The sequence below is a fragment of the Podarcis cretensis genome, assembly GCF_951804945.1.
Source record: "Podarcis cretensis genome assembly, chromosome: 5".
NCBI lineage: Eukaryota > Metazoa > Chordata > Lepidosauria > Squamata > Lacertidae > Podarcis > Podarcis cretensis.
The window spans coordinates 27773817-27795340 of NC_137174.1; the positions used below are offsets into that span (position 1 = coordinate 27773817).

A 21524-nucleotide genomic window follows, 5' to 3' on the forward strand; every position below is an offset into this window, starting at 1 on the left:
CACACTTTAAAACATCTATGTATCTGGGAATCCTAATTTTGGGCAACTAAACATGTTATGAAGGAAACACAACTGCTGCATATGCAGCTCAGCAAAAGATTAAGTACCCCCAAATTATTATAGCTGTTTAACTTTTTCTGAGCACAAGAACCATCCAGACCCAAGCCCATCATCTTCAGGGATATATATATATATTCTTCAGGGATACACACAAACACACACACCACACTTAACCATTCAATTGTAGCAAATCTAAAAGGCAGGATAAAAATTTAAAACCCTGGCTAAATTATATGAAATGCTTATTTGTTCAATGCCCCTTTGCGTACCTTGGAGAATTTAGAAAACAGCAGAACAGCCAGAGAATATTGTGCTCACTGAAGTATGCTAAAGTGAAATGAATGTCAGTTTACATAATATGTCCAATTACTTTTATGAATATTTCCCTTTTTTAGCACCATAATGGCTTATAGTCAGACTATTAGAAATGTAATTAACATTTACTATTGGATAGCTTTATCTCTTTGCCTTGTTGTTACAGCGAGGCCAACATACTGTTTACTCTTCAGTTCTAGCCCAGGGGATCTACTCAGCAGATTGTACAGTTTAAGAAATTAGCTAAGCCCAAAATAGTTCTTTTATTTCATAAAAGGTCAGGGAAGCATGATTTATAATTCTATAAATGTACTTGAAAACAAAACAAAACCATAGGTCAGAGTCAAAATGATGTATTTTATTGGGCCAACTGCATTGATTAGGAAAGCTGGGATACTTAAAAAATTTAAAAAAGCCTTGCTCCACCAACACAATTATTCCAAGAAAAGAGCACCATTTTAGATCTCCCTGTTCCCCCTTTCTGGAGATCAACACAGCAGTCAGTCTTTTTAAAAAAAAATAATTAATCATTTTTCCGATACAAACATCAACTGCAAAAGACACATACAACAAAAACCATAATAACAATAACACAATTTGACAATTCAGATTTGAATACACTGGTATACCTATGACTACACCTTTTTAAACAATATTTTCCCACCTTTCTCTCCTCCCCCTACTTCCCACCACTATCCACCTTATCACTTAAATATTCATTCCAGATTTCTTCATATTTATCCATTCTTATTTTGCGTTGACATACAATTTGTTCATATGTAGCTAATCTGTCCATATTATCAAACCATGTGCTCAATGAAACACAGCAGCCAGTCTTATAACAAACACAGAAGTTTATTGTTCATACTCGTTTTATACAATATTTAAGTTTCTACATTTGTTATAATTTTTTTTTTTTAGTCTGACATACCTTGGAATAAAAAACAATACACATTTAGCAGCAAAACCAATCTACCAGGTCATCCACAGGCATTTCAAGTACAAAACTATCCACTTAGCATTAGTGGAAAATGGAAGCATATTACTCCCAAACATAATTAAAACATGTAAACAAATTAAATAAGTTTTTTAAAAAGCCTCACACAAATAGTAACTCCACCTACATCGTTGAACCTTTAACAGAGTACCCAAGGCATTATTAACAGTTTGCACATGCAACAGTGATGAGGCATGATTAACTGCAAGTTCTAGGCAGGGTGAGGTTCCACTTCCACAGCTAATGTAGTTAGCCCTCCCCTTACTTCAAAGTTGATTGCAATTAGAGAGACTTAAGAGATGCACATTCAGCTCAAGTGCAACATCAAGCAACAAGACACAGATCAAACCCCGCAGAGTAAGCCTCCATATAAAATCATCTCAAATATTGTTGTGGTTGGTATCCGCCTGTCTCGAGAGACAACGGAGGAGTGTCTCTTTTTGAAATGGGGGCAGTTCACATGTTCAGCTGTCATCAAGCAGTAAGCCACTGCGGGGTAAGATTGTTAGTGATGGGCATGCATATGTAAAATCATTCCTTAAGAGCTTGATCAAAGGGGGCAGGGGGACAAATCGAGGAACTTTCAATACGGTATGAGAGATTATTAGACAGCATTGTTATCTATCATTTTTTTTATTCCATTCTCTCTCCAATGATCTTGCAGTTGTGTGCTTGAGGATTATCCCACTTTATTCTCACAACAGCCCTGTGAAGATAAGTTTGGAGAGAGAGACTGGGCTCACGTCACCCATTGAGCTTCATGGGTGAGCACAGATTTGAAGTCAGGTTCCCTGCAATCCAAGTCTGTCTGTCTGTCTGTCTGTCTGTCTGTCTGTCTGTCTGTCTGTCTGTCTGTCTCTCTCTCTCTCTCTCTCTCTCTCACACACACACACACACACACACACACACACACACACACACCCCATCCTGGCTCAACTGCACATAGGCAAAATGAGGCTACCCTGGAGCCAATATCATACCTTTAGGCATTAGCTGTTTGGGAAAATAATAAAGCGCGAAGAAGTTGGCGGCAATACTTTGCTTCCCTGGCACTTCTTGCTGGACATTGGCTGGTAGACATATAAAGGCATGAAAATAAATCCAGGGTATCCCTCTTCCAGGCAAAAATGCACCGTCAGTTTTCCATCTGAACATGTCTCATGGTGAATAAGAATTACTAGAATTCCACTACAGGGAAATTTATTGAATTTGATTTCTTATGCTATGAACTTGGCTATGCCCAAAAGCACACATGACTCATACCAAGCTTGCAAATCACATCTGAAACCCTCCCTTCTGCTACTACAACCATGCTTGAACTTCTCCCACTCTTGATTCTGGAGAAATGACAGTGATGCACCACTCAGTTCCTGGGACGCGCAAAGTACCAGGAAAGGATTTTTTTTGCTGCGATCTCACCTAGCACTTTAAGGACCAACAGTCGCAACTGCAACTGCATCCACACACCCTTTGTCCTGAGAAGTGAAGGTAGCCGCTGCCTCTTGCAGCCTTAATGGTGCCTGTATGATGTGGAGCTACATCAATCTTTCCCAGGTACAGAAAGGGTACCGGGCATTCTTTCTGCCTCAAGGAGGCAGCTGGGTGAGAAGTGCAAAACCTAAGGGTGTTTATTGCATCTCTAATTGAGGAAGAATAGCTCCGATCCCAGCCATTCTGGGGACTCTATTCTCTCCTTGCTATTGAGGTCCATGAGCAAGATGCCACTTGCATGAAGCTTGTGGAGACTGCTGTTTATCAGGCAGAGATCCCAGCATGAGATCTCAAGCACATACGCACCCCATACCTAGTGCCTCACCACAGGGAAGGGGTCACATCTGATTCAAACCGTGTTGCAAGGGTTTCTTCTTTTCTCTCCCTGCACCCCAAATGCTACATCCAAATCCCACATTTCCCCCCAAGAATCAATCTGAGGGGTCACAGAGATCCCAATGGTTAAATAAAGATGTCACAGTCTAGATCAGATGCTGCTCTCCCTGTTACGAAAGGGTTTGAGGTGGCAGATTCAAGCTTGATACTCCTTACCACTTAAGCTCTCCCCACAGTAACGTCTGAGGACCAAGCTACACAGGCAGATCTGTGCCTTTAAATGCAAGTCTGCCCCATCGTCTGTGCCCCAGAAGTCCATAGAGCTTCAGGGATTGCAATGAGAGCACCAGCGTCTCCCCTTTGCTTAGACTGTAACACCACCCCAGATTGTTCCTTAATTATATAATGGGACTAGCTACTTCCAAAGATCTAAATGTTTATAAATCTTAGGGAAGCTATTGCTTTTTTCAAGATGGTGTACATGTCAAATGGCCAAAGAAGAAGAATGTGAGCCCATTATTTTGCTCCCATTCAGCCATGTTTTGAGATTCTGAAAATACATCAAGAAGGAAAAGGTGATTTCCTCCCTACGAATTTTGTACAGTTTCTGCATGAGGAGCTGCCCCTCCCCTGATAGGAAGATACAATGGTTTGACAATGTGGATAAAAATTCAATTTAATTAACTTCAGAGGATAAACTCTGTGGCTAAGAGCTGTCTTGCAAGTTCAGTCACAGTCACAAATGCTTTAGAACTGCATTTGCTAAATCAAGGCATCCTCTATGGACATATTTCATGGAGCTTCACTGTGCTAGTGTGGCTTGCTAATCAAATAAAGATGTAGGAATTTGGAATGCTTTGCACATTACTAATCTGTAGTTCAAGGCATGGAATAAAAAGCAAATATCAATAAGCTCAGCATATTCCTGAGAGTCTTAAAATTGAGAAGATTGCTTAATTGGCACTCCCCTACTGCTAACAGAAATATGCCAATTAAAAGGATTCTGCTATACTCATTAAGGGATTAGAGAGCATTAATGTCATACTAACCCTCTGCTACATTATCTTTATTCTGTTCCTCTAAGAGTAGCTAAAAAATAAAACAGGTGATCCTGAAATTATAGCTCCTCCAAACTATATAATGTACTTTCTATGTTACACAACTTCACAATGCAATGAACTAATACATAGGTTAAAACCGTACCTGATCAGATTTCATTAAGATGTTAACACACAGTAAAATCTTGTAATCTAACATAATTCATACAATCCAGTCTAACTAAAAAGAAGCTGCCATTTTTGCATTCAAATTCAAACACTTGAAGAAGAAAACATTAGGATTTTAAACAGGCCAAGATATATATATATACACATATTTTAAAACACCTTTCAAATTTATACACACCCTCAGTTTCAGTTTAAGCTTATTGTTCTGGGGAGGGGAAATCAATTTTATCTGAAAATATGTGTTCATTTCCTCTACCTAGTTTCTGCTTGCAATGCAGAATCTCTTTTCCTACAGATATGAATGTGTGTTGCTTTCTGCAATTCAGACATAGATCACAGAATTGTAGGGTTGTTATCTAAATGTTATTATCTAAAATACTAAAGAAAGAAGTTTCTCTCCCACCCGTCAATGAGGAGTGAATTCTGATGCTGTCATTTTAGAATACAACAGAAAACATTAACAGCCCAAACTGGCATTGGGGGTCTTCAAATGTCTTAAGAACAGTGGACTTGACTACTGTCTCAGCCCAGCACTTACGCATACACAGCTACCTCATATTCAGGATTACTATTGCACAAACAAAACCAGGAAAATAAAGAGAATATATCTAAGAAATGTAAGTCTAAGAGATACTTGTTCACTGTGCTAATAAAGCAATAAAAGGTTGTTGTTGTTGTTTTTTAAATGAAAGACTAGAAGACTCTGCATATGCTTAAATTACCAGGTAAGCCCAGCTACAGAACCTGGGAAATCCTGACGGACTAGAAATGTAGTACAAAGCCCTGGGGGAATGGGCAAGGGAATGAGTTTTATTACAGGTCGCTCCCACAGGGATTTCAAATCGTATCTGACACTGCACAGTTCACCTGACTTTGGAAGCACTATGGGAAATGCCTTACAAACTCTAGCTGTGTGTCACTTGGGCAGGGGTGGGATTAAAGAGAGAGGAAGGGGGGAAGAACAAAAGAGCTTCACAGGAGGATGGGGTGGTAAACAAGCAGGCCTACAGGTACTTTATTTTCTTCATACTCTAAGACCATTCATGAAGAGCCAGAGTAAAAAATAAATAAATAAGACATTCCTATTGCTGTGAGGGTCTAGAGACTGGTCCCATAGACTTCTATGGGCAGAGGCCAACAGCATCTGTGGTTAATCCTGACAACACAAGGAATAATTTTATTCTCCTCAAGTTAAGTGCCTACTCAAAAACCTGTCGTAAATCTGAGATAGGATATTTGAAATGCAATCTGGGGAAAATGTATGGGTTGAGTTATTAAAGATCATACAGATGTTTTGGAGGGGGAAAAGAACAGTTTAAGTCTATCAGAAGGTTCTCCATCGTTAAAAAAAACAACGCTGCTGATTTGTATCTTTGTTGAGGAATCTCTTTACACACTGGCGATGTCAAGCAACAATTTGGGGACAGGATGGAAGGAGAGGTGTTTCCTTTGCTATAATCTCAAGTTCACCTGGTTGTGTGTTGAAAATAAATATGTTAACACTTCAGGAACTCTGGCAAAAGACAGATAGTGAACATGGCCAACACTCCCTCTGCCCCCATAATTCAGAGAAAACCAAGCATTAGTCCTACACCTGCGAATGAAAACAGATTCTAGGCTCAAGCATCTCTTTGACCAACTTCTGCCTAGGAGCAGGAATGGGTTTGTCGCTATTATCAACCTTTGTACCTGAATCGGCAGGATTTTCATTGTCAGCGAAGTTACCTTTCTGCCAAGGAGTTGGTCTGCGGGGAGCTGCAATAGGTTGTTTGAAGTGAGGAACAGAAGCTGAGCTGGAATCAGGAGAATTGTTCTTATGAGGAGAATTATTCCAGATGTTCTCCTTGCCCAATTGATCTGACATTGTCTGTGCTCCTGTGGTGTATGGCGGCTTATCAGATGGTGGAAGGGGTGCTCTTCTCTTCTTGCCCTTCCCTTCACTAGGGCTTATGGCCTCTTCTTTTGCTCCTGGAAGCAGGCTTTTCTGCACAAGCATGTGGTGAGAACCGTCAAACATGGCTGCCCATGAAGGTGGCAAACCTTCTTGTTGGCCAATCGGCAGCTCCCCATTGACTTCCTCAACTTTTCGTTGCACTGTATCAGGGAACGCTTCATGTTTTACTGGGGAATCAATGCCTATCACATTTTAAAAGACAACATAAAATTCTTATTACATTGATACTTAGCTGCATTGTTGAGCCCAGTGTTTAAACCTTACCACGACGATATAAAAACATGCACACCTTTATGGAAAACAAGACCCTAAAATTATCCTGGGCAGCAGAAATTCCTGTACTTTTACACATCAACAAAACACACACCATAATATTATGAACGCAGCCAATTATGGCTTTACTGTCCACTATACAGCAGGCTTCATTAGGTGGAATACTTTACCTTGTAAAATCAACAGCAGGAGGTTAAACTATTGTGGATCTTCATTAATTTTTACTGAATTCTTAGCACTGTCCAGGGAGAAGGAAGATTATATTGAATGCCAATGCCTACCATGAACCTCCTTTCATTTTGAAGCGTATAAGTGTGGTTTATTACTCGTTTTCTTTAAAAACTACAATGCAACTTTCATGCTGTACCTCCATATTTGACTCTTGATTTACTTGTGGCCACTTAAAACACTGTTCAAATATTACTCTGCTTCGAGACTGTTTCAATGCACAGCACAGTAATCAATATAACAATTTTTACAGCCTCAAGGGCAGGGGGGTCAACAAACTGTTGCTGGGCTTGGGAGCAAACCATTATTTTCTACTGCTAGTCAGCTGCAAAGTCAATTTTATTCATAACATGTCCTAGAAGAGTAAGGTAATTTTAGACTGATCAGAAAGATGGTTCCAATCCCCTTACCAGCAGAGGCAAATAGGGTGTTCTTATAATATAGCTGGAATAGAAGTATCCAGAAACAACAATAATACTTCACATGTATATAACAACCCAAATGAGGGATCAGAGAATGGGAGAGAATGCCTTGCCTACAACACCACAGTGAGTTGCCAAAACCAAGCCAATGGATTCAAATGATAAGAAAGGAGATTCCAACTAAACATTAGGAAGAACTTTCTAGCATTAAGAGCTGTTCACCAGTGGAACAGTTTACCTTAGAAGGTGGTGGATCCTCCTTCACTGGAAGATTTTAAACAGAGATTGGATGGCCATCTGTCTGGGATTCTTTACCTGTGATTTCTGCATTGCAGGAGTTTGGACCAGACGGCCCTTGGGATCCCTTCCAACTCTACAACTCTATGATTGTATGAGTGAAGGCAGACATGGAATTCAAACCAGGAGCCCCCAATTTATTGCACGGCATCTTAGCCACTCTGCTTCTCAGGTCTGCACTTGGTCAAGATGGATCTAACCAGTTGCAACATTATACATAGTAAACTAGAGAACAAGAAATTTACCAACTGCAGATATCATGCAAAATTATCAGTTACTGCCAAACAGTTATCCAGCCTAAGAACAACAGGACTTACTGTCAGCTAATTGTGCACAGGGTTGAACTGAATGGGGCAGCCCTGTGTGCAGCCACAAAATCTGCTCCCGAGGTTTGGAGAACCCCATGAAAACAGATTTTGGAAACATGTAGAGGGCTCGGGTGGGGGAATAAGGTTGGATTCCCCCTTCACTGGGGGGCGGGGAATGAGAGTTATGCAAGAACAGAAATTGATTCAACCTCCACACAGATTAAAAAACAGAGGCACAATAGGTTGTGTCCAGTGTTGCTTCAAATACACTGCTATCTCCCACTTACTCATATCTTGGTAAACTGAAGTAGCCTCTTTCGTCAAGAACAATGGTGGTTTCCGTGGTGACATAATCTCAATTTTCATGAATTCTTCACAACAGTGTTTCCACTGGCCTAAAAGGAAATCAGAAAGCAATGAGAGGAAGTCAAAATACTCCACTTTTTGTAATTTTATCTGGTTAATAATGCCCCAAATCGGGAACTGTTTCATAAATGCTGCATTAACTCTTTCACAATTCCTCCAGATTGCTAGCTGACGAAGATCTGGATGCTTCCAATAATGCCATAATCTCTCAAGCAAGTACTATACCTTTGCAGTGGCAAAGTAAGCTAGGATTCCTCAGGCTTCCAACATGGGAACAAGACAATCAATTCTCACAGCATGACCAAGTCCCAGTCTTTACAATTTATACCTTAATAGTGTTACTGTCAGATATTTCAGCTTGACATAGATATTCATTTATTTTATTGCAAATCACTGTGATGAAAGGGGAAGAAGAGGCGCACTGAAACCTCAGTAGAAGGCTCTGCTCAGCAGTATAAACAGTTATGAGATGTATTTGGGGGAGGGAGGAACACATAGGAAACTTTTATACCACCCCGCTGAAACATTTCCCCAATAGATGGTTTCCCAATCGTCTTCTTTACGAGCCTCCAGAATATCAAGGGAATAAAGCAATGAAGGATCAGATTATCAAAGTTAAAAAATTTCCTACTCTTCCTCTGAAGAACATACTACCTAATGTGCTGGAGAACAGAGAGCTTTTTTATTTTATTCTACTTGCAAATGACAGGATTGTTATGCAATGTGAGTTCAAAATGTTCAGTGCATTCTTTGAACATACATAGGCACTCCTGTACAAAAGGAGACGGCGCTACTTACTGAAGTCATAGAAGTGCTGCCAGAAAGCTTCCATCCAGTTATAAAGGTCTTCCCGGCTTTCAACTGCAAAAATCTGAGTCACAGTTTCACCAGCCTCAGGGTTGATAACAGAAAAGTTATTGGAGTTTATCGGGGTATCTTTATCCACAGCACGAATTCTGGTTTCCTAAATGTTATATAAATACAGAGTGAAACTATAATGTTCTCTCTCTCTCTCTCTCTCTCTCTCTCTCTCTCTCTCACACACACACACACACACTACAACTTTAATCAAATAGAAAAATAATAGGTTACTTGACAGCTGTCAGCTAGGCACTATTTAGTTCCATGACTGCAATTTTCAAGGTGATGTTATATGGACATTAATTCTGCTTAAAGAAGAACTCAAATTAAAAAGGTATGCATTAAAGTGAGCATATTTAGAACATATTTCATAATGGGCAGGAGAAGACATCATTTGGATGGTTCTAAACAGGATTGCTTTTTAGATTGCTCAGATTCAGAAAATTGAGGCATATTTCATATCAGTTAAATTAAGAGTAAGAGAAATCATTCGGTATCAATTAAAGTGATATCTGTTGCTGAACTGATTGAATTATCATACTGACAAACTTTCCCCAAGTAACCTGTACGTTGTTCCCATCTACTCACTGGCGTATCCTCGAACTACTCTGTCTTCATGTCTTGTACTTGTTCACTTCCTGAACTGGCTTCAGTGCTATTTTAAACATACATTGCAGCAACAATGGAGAAACTGGAGCTCTTTAAACTGTCCAGTACACCTACAAGTCTAACTGCATTGTTGCCACCTAATTTTCTGTGATTTCCAAAAGTAGGTCTGTCAACCAAGAGATTTTGATATGTCAATTAGAGCTCCTCTCCCCCCCCCCTTTCTTTGCAATCAGTTACATTTTGCAATGACAGATTTATTCAAGAGAAACTGACTAAATCCAAAGAGGTACATAAACTGAGTAGTATCCAGAGAAGCATTGGGAGGGGGGGGAGTCCATTTGCACAGTTAAGTTTATTGCTTAATCCATTTCTTCTGCAGCTCATTCTATCACCTGAAAAGCCACTCTTGAGAATGTGAGTGGAGCAGGGCAGCTCCGTTTGCACTCTGGATTTCAGTCACTGTTTAGACCAGGAGTGGCTAACCTGTGGCCCTCCAGATGATGCTGAACTACAACTCCTATCATCCCCAACCATTGCCCATACTGGAGTCCGACAACACTTGGAGAGTCACAGATTGTTTAAAGCTATAAAACATTTTCTCACAGAAGTTACCCAGCTTGCCTGGACACATTTTCCATTACCAGCTCCTTTACAACTGGAACACCATCTGTGATAATGCTCTTTACAATGTACTACAAGAACTGTTTGCTCCCACTTGGACCTGCCCAGGTGTTCTCCAAGGGTTCCATTGTGAGTTCCCCTACTGTCGGAGGCAAGGCAGGTGGGGCCTTTCAGTGATGAGGCCTCCATCGCCTCCATCTTCAGAGTGCCTCTCTTGGCATATTGCCTGGCAGTTACTATTGCTCTTTCAGTGCCAGGTAAAATATCTTTTTATGTATGCAGGCTTTTTAGATGTTGTTTGAACTAGCAGCTTTTACTTTTACTTGGCTCTGGTTTTGCTATTTTACAATTAGTTAGTGTATTTCTGGTTACAATATTTTTAATCTTTGATCTGTGAGCTGCTCTGGGAATAGCTGTGTGGTGGCACAGATGAAGACTAAAATAGAATTACCTGAATTAAAAAAAACAACCCACCACCCTAATCATGCAGGTGAGAGCTGATAATATGGACCCCAACCCTGGAGTCTGCATTGATTTTGTGGTTTGGGCCAACATGATCAGACCTTGCCCATGCAGCTGGGCCATTTAAACGTTATCCAAGATTCTCACAGAAAGGCAGTGCTCTTATGCAGCCAGTGTGACCTTCACATTCAGTTAAGAACACACCTTTAAAAGACAACTCCTGCAGCCAAATATATTGCTCTGTTTTCCTTTGGACCATATCAGTAAGGCTGAGAGGTGGGTCTTGTCATCTGGGCAGGCCAGGTCCTCCAAGCACACTGCTCAGGCTTACACCCCAGGAAGTTCACTTCAGTGCTGCTAATGCATGGTTGGACTTCACCCCCTGGGCACACTCCATTGTCTCTTGAAACGCACGAATGCCAACAACAGTTATTCTGATTAAGTGATGCATGCTTTGAGACCTATTTAAAATTAGGTTGCAATTCCACAAATGGTTTCTAATGCCCAATACCCCATTGATCGCAATCGAATTTACCACATTGAATTGAACAAGACTGCAACCTAATTATCCCAGCCACGTACATTTTTTTTGATAAGTCATGTCATCCAACTATCTCACCACTGCAAAAACAAAAATAAACCTTCTTCACAAGAAGACAGACATTAAACCCATCTCTTTATAAAGCCAAGGAACCTACTACTGTAGTTATATAGACAGGAGGACTTCTCTGTTCTTATTTAATCCCATTTCACTTCAAACACACATCCACACATCCCCTTTTCTGTGGAATGTCTGTCAGTTCACACCAGTAAAGATTAAATATGTAACTAGGAAAAGTAAGTCACATATATTGTCATGGGGGTAGGGGTGCGGAATTCCAGGGCTGACAAGTCTTTGAAAAATCTGCAAAATATTATTGATGGGATACATTTTTAAAAATACCGGAGGAGCTGTTTGAAATACAAACACAGCTGTTTGTAGCATATCTGATGAATTTGCTCATTTAAATTTTTCATTCTAAAAATAGGAGATTAAGTAATTCATCCATAACTGCTGTGTCCTATTAATGCAGGTAACCATAGATACCAGTATAAAATTAAGTCAAATAGATTTACATTTGACAGGTTAGAACTTGAAGCAACCCAGTGACATAAGTTCATTTAGTGTTTGCTATGTATCTTATGCCACAAATGCATTTATAAAACAAAAGTGATTCTCAAGTAAGAGACATTTTATACTTCATTTGATTATTTAAGTGATGGAAGATGCTAACTTCAGCAGTAATAGGTCGGTATGTTTCTGAAGCGGTAATACATTATGCAACAGATGGGATGTATCCAAGGAACTGCATATTAAGCATGCTATTTAAAGTGCCCACAAGCTCTCTCCAGCATAACACGCAGGTCTAAATGTACTGTCAGTCCTTTGACACAGTACTGTCCCCACTTTTGACTAAGAAATAATGAATACACTTGTCTCTCAGAGACTAAACAAACAACTTAAGGTGTGGCAGTGTATGCTAGGTCTTTCAATTAAGTGGAGACTGAGGTTGCAATCCTAAACTCACTGACTGGGGAGTAAGCCCCATTGAACAAAGTGGACTCGCTTCTGAAGAAATGTGAATAGATTTGATCAACCAGTACTCTGCAAAATTTATGGAAGTTAATAACGTATTAGCCTCTTGGATTAAACATCTTGAAAGATGCTGCTCAATCTATGGTTTAGTTATCTGCCCTCACATGGTTCACTCAGGCAGGATGTTCTAGCACAGAGGCTTCCAATTATAGCACCTCAGTACTGGAAAGTTGCTGTGTTCAGGTCCTACCATTCACACTTACCTGGCAGTGGTATGGGTGCTGCTTCCCTGAAACCTCTTCCTATAGCACTTTAGGACAGGTTGAATATAGAAACCACATGAGTGAACCAACTGCACAGTTCTTTCCCACAATTAATGAAGGAAGGAAGCATGAGTTTGCCCCATTCATGCAATTCCTATCTAAATCATCTCTCGTAGATACACATGAATAGATATGTATGATGCCTTCCAGTATCCTGTTGGTTACTGGTGTGTGAAAGAAAGAAAGAAAGAAAGAAAGAAAGAAAGGAAGGAAGGAAGGAAGGAAGGAAGGAAGAACTGAGTCAAAAACTACCGTATTTTTTGCACCATAACACTCACTTTTTTCCTCCTAAAAAGTAAGGGGAAATGTCTGTGCGTGTTATGGAGGGAATGCCTACGGGTGGCATGCCTACGGATTTTCCTCCTCTAAAAACTACGTGCGTGTTATGGTCGGGTGCGTGTTATAGAGCGAAAAATACGGTAGGTTTTAAATTCTGTACTTAAGCATATGTGACATGGAGACAGTAGAGAATCTTCCTCATTTGTCTTTTGCATATACTTTTATCAGTGGTTCCCAACCTTTTTTTGGCCATGCCCCACCCAAGCACCTCTAAAATCCTTATCCCACCCCCCCCAGTGATATATAATTCTTATTATTCCAAAAGTGAACTCCTGTTCATGTGGAGGAAGCCTAAAAGGCCATTTACTGTTAATAACTCATTCTCGAATTGCCGCCCTTAAAAATCAAATTGCCCCCCCCCCCCCGTGGGGCGTGTGCCCTACATTGGAAACCACGGATTTATATAAAATATATGAAGCCTTTATGGCAGGGGGCACTCTCCCCATGGATCAAAAAAGCAAAACTTGTATGTGGCTGTAGTATCAACAACCTAAAAAGCATCTTTGCATTAGTAGCAGAAAAAACACAAAACGAACTGTCAAAAAGAGCTGCAGTTATTGGTAACCGAGGTTCCAATTAGAGACTCAGAAACTGTGCCCCTGAAGCTTTCATGCAATGCTACCCTTAGCTCCCACACCTGGCATGGAAGGAACTCCATCACCTGAGACACAAATAGCATTTCCAGTTTAGCTTAACAACATACAAAAGGAGCACTGTAACTTAGCTTGAGTAGCAGATGTTATATTTTACCTTGTTGACAGAAACTGTCAAAGTCGGCTCCACTTTAGCTTCTATTTCTTCTGGTGTACAATAACAAAGGAGTTTGCCACCTCTCAGTACACAGTATAGTTTCCTCCATCCAGTCACATTCCCTATCTTTTGCTGCAAGAAAGCAAACACGTTTAGCATAAGTTTTACTTCTCAATGAACTAAATTTTCTGGGGGAAATAATGAATGGTACACAATATGCATTAAGAAGAGACCACTCAGCTGCTCTGATTGCGGAGTTGTCCATATAATAATTTGAGAAGAAAATTTCACACAAGAGCTAAAGCAAATATCACTAAAGACTTACCTGGTCATCTCATGATATTTCGTAATGTGCTTAACAGTATTATGATGCAAATCTACCATTGCTAATGACATGATTTAGCTTTCTCTGGACTCAGCTAGAGTGGTTACGAAAAAGTGATTTGCCGTATTTTTTGCTCTATAAGACTCACTTTTTCCTCCTAAAAAGTAAGGGGAAATGTGTGTGCGTCTTATGGAGCGAATGCAGGCTGCGCAGCTATCACAGAAGCCAGAACAGCTAGAGGGATTGCTGCTTTCACTGCACAGCGATCCCTCTTGCTGTTCTGGCTTCTGAGATTCAGAATATTTTTTTTCTTGTTTTCCTCCGCCAAAAACTAGGTGCGTCTTGTGGTCTGGTGCGTCTTATAGGGCGAAAAATACAGTATATGCGTTGTATATGCAATATAACATTGTGCCACCAGATGGCAATGTGGAGTCCTGTTTTTCTCTACCTGTTTTCCCTGTTTAAATTTACAACACTTTAAACTGAAACACTTCTTTGATGTGTCTAGATGCAGCCTCTTTCTATAAATAAATTATATATACGCATTTCCATTTTATGTTATTTATCAATCCAGTCTGCTCTTCTGCATTGTGTATCTAAGTTCCAACATCCATTCACAAGGCATTTTAACAACTGGAGATTATTCATTAGCTTATGTCTTAATAATTTAGGTAAAATAGCTTGTTTAAAAAAATTAGGCAACTAGGAATTTTCACAGACAATACTGAATGGCAATAAAGATGCAACATCTTTTATTCCATTAAGAGATCTTCAGAATTGAGAAGCAGTAATATCCCCCCTAAACAAAGTTAGTATAAAAACATGAGGGAAGTAAACACAAATGTTACTTGTGGCAACAAGAAGTCGTAAAAGGAACAGACACTTCTGTAAATAAGCCCATGAAACATCCATTAATTGGACATATTTAAGATTCCCAAATGATTAAATGCCCTTGCCTACCCAATAATGGTGGGCAGCAAATTGATTCTGGGTAGAATAGGCCGCTGTTTTTATATTCACAGATTTTCCTTCCTCAATTTGCCCAGTCACATTTCTGCTCTATTCACTAGAGCTCTGATTATTAAGATGAGAGAATAATCTATCTTTGGGGAGTCTCCATGGGCTCCCAAGATTCTTTGCAAAATAATAATAATAATGATGATGATGTTGATGATGATGATGATACACTCCACTGTGCAGTGGGTGAGTACAGATGCTTCTGGGGCTAAGTATGTTTTTATGCATTACCTATGGGAAGGGTAATTCCATAGTGACCACTGTAACGATTGTAAGCTTCTTTACATAGTATTTTGCGTTTTAGTCAATATTATTTAACTCTTGTTAACATTAAACTACTTGTTAGTTAACTGCCTTGATCTTCCCTACAAAAGTACTGTAATCAAGGTGCATGTTTAAATGCTTTTTTGTTATTGCATTTCAAAACATGTAACAGTTTTGCAACCTCAAGAATTTATCTGTAACTTGGGTAAATGTTTTCTTTAAAAGTATGTATCAAAACATTTTTCCATCTACTGCGATACACATAAAGAGCTAACATTTTATGTGCAAGTGTCAAACTTATGGTGATGTTTATTGGAAACTGTGAAGAAAAGGGAAATGACCTGTGTCCAACATAACGTGGCACACGTAGCATGTAACAATTCATTGATATACACACAAACATAAATTCCTCCAAAGTAATACCCTGTGCATGTGATACTAGTCAGCATCAAGTCCACGTGGGAAGATGTATTATTCAAGGTAATGTACACTTAGCTATGGCAACACCCTAATGATTTGTTTCTTTTCAACCCAGTGTTTATCATTGTAGTTATCATGTCACAAAAGTCATTTTTTTTTAAAAAAAAAGAGGATTTCACATTAATGAATATAATACTGCATCACCTGGCTAACAAATTTTCCTTTCAATCTTCCAGTCTCAACCTCAACAATGACACAATTGCCAAGTGACACCAGTAAGTCAGGGGCCGTTTTTGCTTCTGCACTTTATTTCAGCATAATCATTTTCCTATAGGGATATTATTGCCCATGTTTGTGGTGTTTATTTTAAATCATGCTAAAATTCATTTACATTTTGTGTTCAAGGCTGCCTTCAACATTTTACAGGGTTGTACTCTTCCCTAGGGCGATGCAAGAGACCTTTAGCTCTTGAGGTGATTTTTTGTATCTGTGCATGTTCTAACCAATATTTTATGGGGGCGGGAATGCAGCTTCAACTTAAAAGACTGGTACAATGCATTACAAGTTTGCCTAGCTAAAACTGAACATTACATTTCAATTTTTAACCTTGTGTATGTTTACATCAACCATATATATACATATATATTACAATACAATTTACCTGTTGACTAAGAAATCCAGTCATCATATCCTTGGTCATGCAGTATGGTTGGGCAATTAGACGACAACACAGGCTGCCATACAATGGAAGCCAAAAAGAAGATTCCTCTAAAAAGAAAGCCATGACCATTGCATATTGTCAGATTAGTCATTACTCAATAGGAATTATTTTTTTACCAATAGTTGATTACAAGACATGGAACAAAGACTGGAGCCAGCATTTGAACTTATTACACTACAGGATGAGATCTCCATCGCACAGAACTAGAGAGAACCAAAGAACAGTAGACCGCTTTGGACAACAAAGATTTCTTTGCCAAAAACAGCAAAGAGAAGGTCAATTGCCTAGTGCATCCAACAACATAACAAAAACAGCACAGCTGAATCCACCCTCAGTTTACCCTCTTGTTTCTTCAACATGATCTTAAGCGATCATCACCTCATCATACATTTCATTTACCAAACAAATTCTCATTCCTTCCACCTCCTCATACAAAAGTCAGCTCGAGAGAGTTGCTGGTCAGCTGCTGAATGTAGAAGCTGTTGAATGCAGAAGCTGACTTAGGCATCCAAAATAAAAAACAGAAGGAAAAAAGGAAGAATTTTGCAGCTTAATAAGTGTGTTAGATTTGAATGGCACTGTTCTGCTGTACAGGAATCCGGAGTAATTTGTTATGCATGTCCACAATTGTTCTAAGACTGTGAACCAGAACTCACATGGGTTTGTTATATTTTCAGTGGTGCTTTCATCCAGTATACATGACTAGAAATGCTAATATATTTTTTAAAAAACCACACACCATGTAAACAGGTTTCATCTACTGCAGGAGAATTATATACATAAAAACACGGGGGGGGGGTGGCATGGGCATTTATCTCACCTTTCCTAGTAGCATCTGTCTGCCCCATACAAATGCTGCTTTTACAATTCGTTCCAGGTTCTGAACCTCATACTCACTTGCCTCCAACTGCAGCACTGTCTACTTAGCAAAGTGGGACTTAGTTTTGAATGAATGTGCATTGGACAGAGATTTGGGGAAATTACAAGAGGTAGTTCGGGAGGCAGGGGGGACTATCCATCAAAGTGTGAATTCTTTCCTTCCAAAGGCTGGTTAAGATAGCAGGGAGAAAAGCTACCTTCATAAGGTTTGGCAAAACATGAGGCAAGGAAAACAATCGCTACATCTGAGTACTTTGAAATCAAGTTGGAATATTCTGCTCGTACATTATTTATCTTATTGACTCTGAACTTACCATCTCCCACGGCAGTAAGGTTGTGGGTCCTGAAATTGTTGTTGACACTCTCCAATCCTAAAGATGTATGTGCCAGCAAATTGTATTTTGCACCCCTGGTAAAGATAGGTTTATTTCAGTATTGTGCACAAAACATCGAAGTTCAGTTAATTCAAAAGCAGCTATATTTTTGATATTTGCTCCTTATTATATTTAAAATACATTTGGGAAACTGTGCTCACTAGACTTGGGTGCATACATGTAGTAACATTGCTCCCTTGTGTGAACTGGGAGCCCCCTTTCTGGAATGGAGTTTGGTTTCATTAACTTCTGAAGGCCCCTGGGTCCACCACTATTTCAATTAGAAATGTATTTCTTACAGCTATAAACAGTGATTGCCTTACAAGAAACCTGTTTTTTTCCTTTCACTTTGGCTGCTGTTTGAGCCCATTATACACTCCAGCTCTCCCTATATGCTGCTGCAAGGTTATAGGTTTCATCCTACTTTGCTCTGAAGGGGATTCCCCTTTTAGGAACACACTAGACATGGCTTTCAGCACATATATTTGTGTGGCATATCTGTTTTTTGATTAATAAATAGCTGGCTTGTCCGGGGATGGGGGGCAGAGATGGGGGGCAATCAAGGCTGGAACTGTGGTGTAGGGTGGGAATCAAGCTCCTGGTTACACCCAAAGGAGTTCAGACCCTGTTTTTCAGGGACATCCCTGATTTAGAGACGCCGTCCAGGTTTCTGATTTAATCCCGGAATGTCCAACTTTTCCTTAGGATGTCCCTATTTTCACTGTTGGAGGATATGGAGTTATCCAACCCCCAAGCCGTCTGAAGGCAATCCTGTATAGGGAAGTTTTTATGTATAATTATGGCTTAATCTATGTTGGAAGCTGCCCAGAGCGGCTGGGGCAACCCAGTAAGCAACCCAGTAAGATGTGTGGGGTGTAAACAGTAAAATTATCATGATGGAATGGGACGTCCCTGTTTTCATTGGAGAAATGTTGGAGGGTATGGGAGTTTTCCTTCCATTGTAAATACTGGGAATGGAAAAAATTCTGACCAGGACTGCAGCAGGGCAAGTGTTAAAGCCCTCACCCCATGAGACAGTCACATACTCACACACTATTTGTCAAACAAAAAATAACTACACAACACAAACCTATTTAATAAAATAGTTTGGCCCTTGGCACCTATACATACTCGACAAATATCAGGTGGCAGCCATAGCTAATGTACAGCTTTTGGAGGTAGCTGCGGATAACAATATTATTTTAAAATAATAATAGTTAGTTAATTGAAGTGTACCCCACCCTTCGTCCCAAAGGAGCCCAGGGTGGCAATCACCTTTCTATCATTGTCTAATTTTAGGTAATTGTATTTGCTAACCCAATGAACATTAAAATTTCATTGCCTCCTCTCATTTGATATCCATACAAAGAGGCTGCTTTAAGTTTTAAAGTGCTTTGTGGTTTGTCTTAGCAACAGTATAATTTGGGAAACAGCTGAAAAAGCTCCACTTCCTCTGAACAGTTCAGTAATCTGTTTTTGCACCTCTAAGGTCTCCCCCTCCCACCCCAAGAGTTGTTGTCATAGGATAATGATTACATTTGTTTCACTCATTACACAGGATAAATACCATTGCAGTACTATTTCCATTAGCACATCAAGGGAAAAAATCTTTGAACAGCTGAAAACAAGGTGCTGGTTATAAATGGATTCCAACCAAAAGATTCTCAATCACTAGGCAAACACATAAAAGCCATCTGTAATTGAACATTTTTGTTCCATTTTAAATAGCTGAGTTTCTTATTACAGATGAAAATCTTTTTGTGCTGAATGTTCAAGTTAGAGATCCTTACTATTTATAGTACAAGGTTTGCCAAAGAAAACAGACTACTTCACTATTGAAATATGTTTCATAGTAACATTTTCCATCTAAAACATGAGATTCTCTCTTTTTTTGGCTACCTTCATTGTCTCATTTCCAAAATTGTTATCAGTTGCCAATTTCTTCATCTTTCAAATTTTTATCAGTTTTCAAATTTAACAGGCTAATTAGCACTGCTAGCAATGTTTTGCCTAAATGTTTGAATTAGATTATTGTCTTATATGGAAGTATCTTTGCAGAAACTAGCCAACCACACTTGCTTGCATTAGAATATTTTGTACTTCCAAAGCTCTTTCTACAAGATGTTTTCAAAGCGTTTCGCTATCTATACATTAAAACTTATGATTTTTTTCCTGGCTCTGTCTTCAGTAGAATGGCAGCCTGTTCTTATCAGCACATTTGATACAAAACCTCAACCAGACTTACTAACAATACCATCTGCAGCATATATGTAAGTTGCTCAGTTATTCCTGCTACAAAAAGTGTGTTCCAGAATATTCCTTTAATGTGATACATCCAAGCCTTATCAGCTGATTCATTTGACCCACTTTACCTAAATTTGAAAGCATTTTGCATATCATTAATGCTACTCATTCAGCATACAAATGCTTTCATTCATTAGGTCATTAAAAAAAATCATATATCATTATCTGATGCTGCGATTGCAACTATTTATTGTTATTGACATCCCTCTGTCTTGAGAGACAATGGCGTGTGCCTCTGGGGGTGAAGTCAAATAACTGCGATAGCAGCACCGAAGTGAGATTCCACAGTACATGTCTGGACAGTGTGTATGGGGTCCTGAGCTGCCCAGATGACAAGACCCTACTCTTGGCCTCACTGATGTGGTCCAAAGGAAAGCAGAGCAATACATTTGGCACCAGCTTGGCTGCAAGAGTTGCTGGAAGGAGGCGTATAAGGTGCTATGCAACTGTCTTGGAGACTCCATTCTGGATTTGTGTAAGGTTGAGTCCTTAGTCTTTTCTTCTAAAAGTATCCCTCAAAGCAGTGGAGGTTTAGGATCAGAGTTTTCCTTCTCCTAGATGGACTACCTTCCCAGGTTGCTAAGCCCCATCTGCCCCTCACTTCCCTCTATAGCATTTGCAGAAACCGCCTTCTTGACTGTTGGAGCCCCTATTGGTCTCATCCACTCAATCTGCTAAAGCCTGTCTTTACACGCAGAGGTAGTCCCTAACTCAGTGAAGGCTTGAGAACTCACTATATTATACAACTATACCAGACATATAAACGTGTATAAGAATAGAGTGGCAGGATGTACCACAGAAACACCACACAATGATACAATGAACATATCAGGATAATAAAGGTAAAGGGACCCCTGACCATTAGGTCCAGTAATGACTGACTCTGGGGTTGCGGCGCTCATCTCACTTTATTGGCCGAGGGAGCCAGCGTACAGCTTCCAGGTCATGTGGCTGGCATGACTAAGCCGCTTCTGGCGAACCAGAGCAGCGCACGGAAACGCCGTTTACCTTCCCGCCGGAGCGGTACCTATTGATCTACTTGCACTTTGAAGTGCTTTCGAACTGCTAGGTTGGCAGGAGCTGGGACTGAACAACGGCAGCTCACCCCGTCACGGGGATTCGAACCGCCGACCTTCTGATCGGCAAGTCCTAGGCTCTGTGGTTTAACCCACAGCACCACCCGCATCCCGCATCAGGATAATAGATGTCTACTAAAAGGCATGACTTTAGTTCATCCTGGTGCAGGGAACACAGGAAGCTTTCTTATACCAAGTCAGAAAGTAGGTCCCTCCAATTCAGTGTTGTCTACACTGAGTGGCAGTAGCTCTCCAGGGTTTCATAGCTACCTGCCCTAGCTGGAGCTGTCAGAGATTGAACCTGGGACCTTCTGCATGCAAAGGAGACAC

At 39.9% G+C, this 21524-nt stretch overlaps 1 protein-coding gene across 5 annotated transcripts in view; it reads right to left on the reverse strand.

Moving 5' to 3' along the window:
- Window positions 1–21524, reverse strand: part of RTKN2 (rhotekin 2) — a 70997-nt gene that overhangs the window by 36562 nt on the left and 12911 nt on the right. For 4 of the 5 annotated variants that reach the window (XR_013838693.1, XR_013838694.1, XR_013838695.1 and 1 more), the window contains exons 7-12: window positions 17755–17849; window positions 16502–16608; window positions 13815–13946; window positions 9072–9237; window positions 8195–8302; window positions 6151–6561 (exon numbers count right to left, since the gene is read on the reverse strand). Coding sequence is in view for 1 of the 5 variants with exons in the window: in XM_079975669.1 (XP_079831795.1) it covers window positions 6014–6561; window positions 8195–8302; window positions 9072–9237; window positions 13815–13946; window positions 16502–16608; window positions 17755–17849 (1156 nt within the window). In the remaining 4 variants the exon portion in view is untranslated. Of the gene's footprint in view, window positions 1–3287; window positions 6562–8194; window positions 8303–9071; window positions 9238–13814; window positions 13947–16501; window positions 16609–17754; window positions 17850–21524 lie in introns of those variants that run through there. The other variant, XM_079975669.1, reaches the window with a different exon arrangement.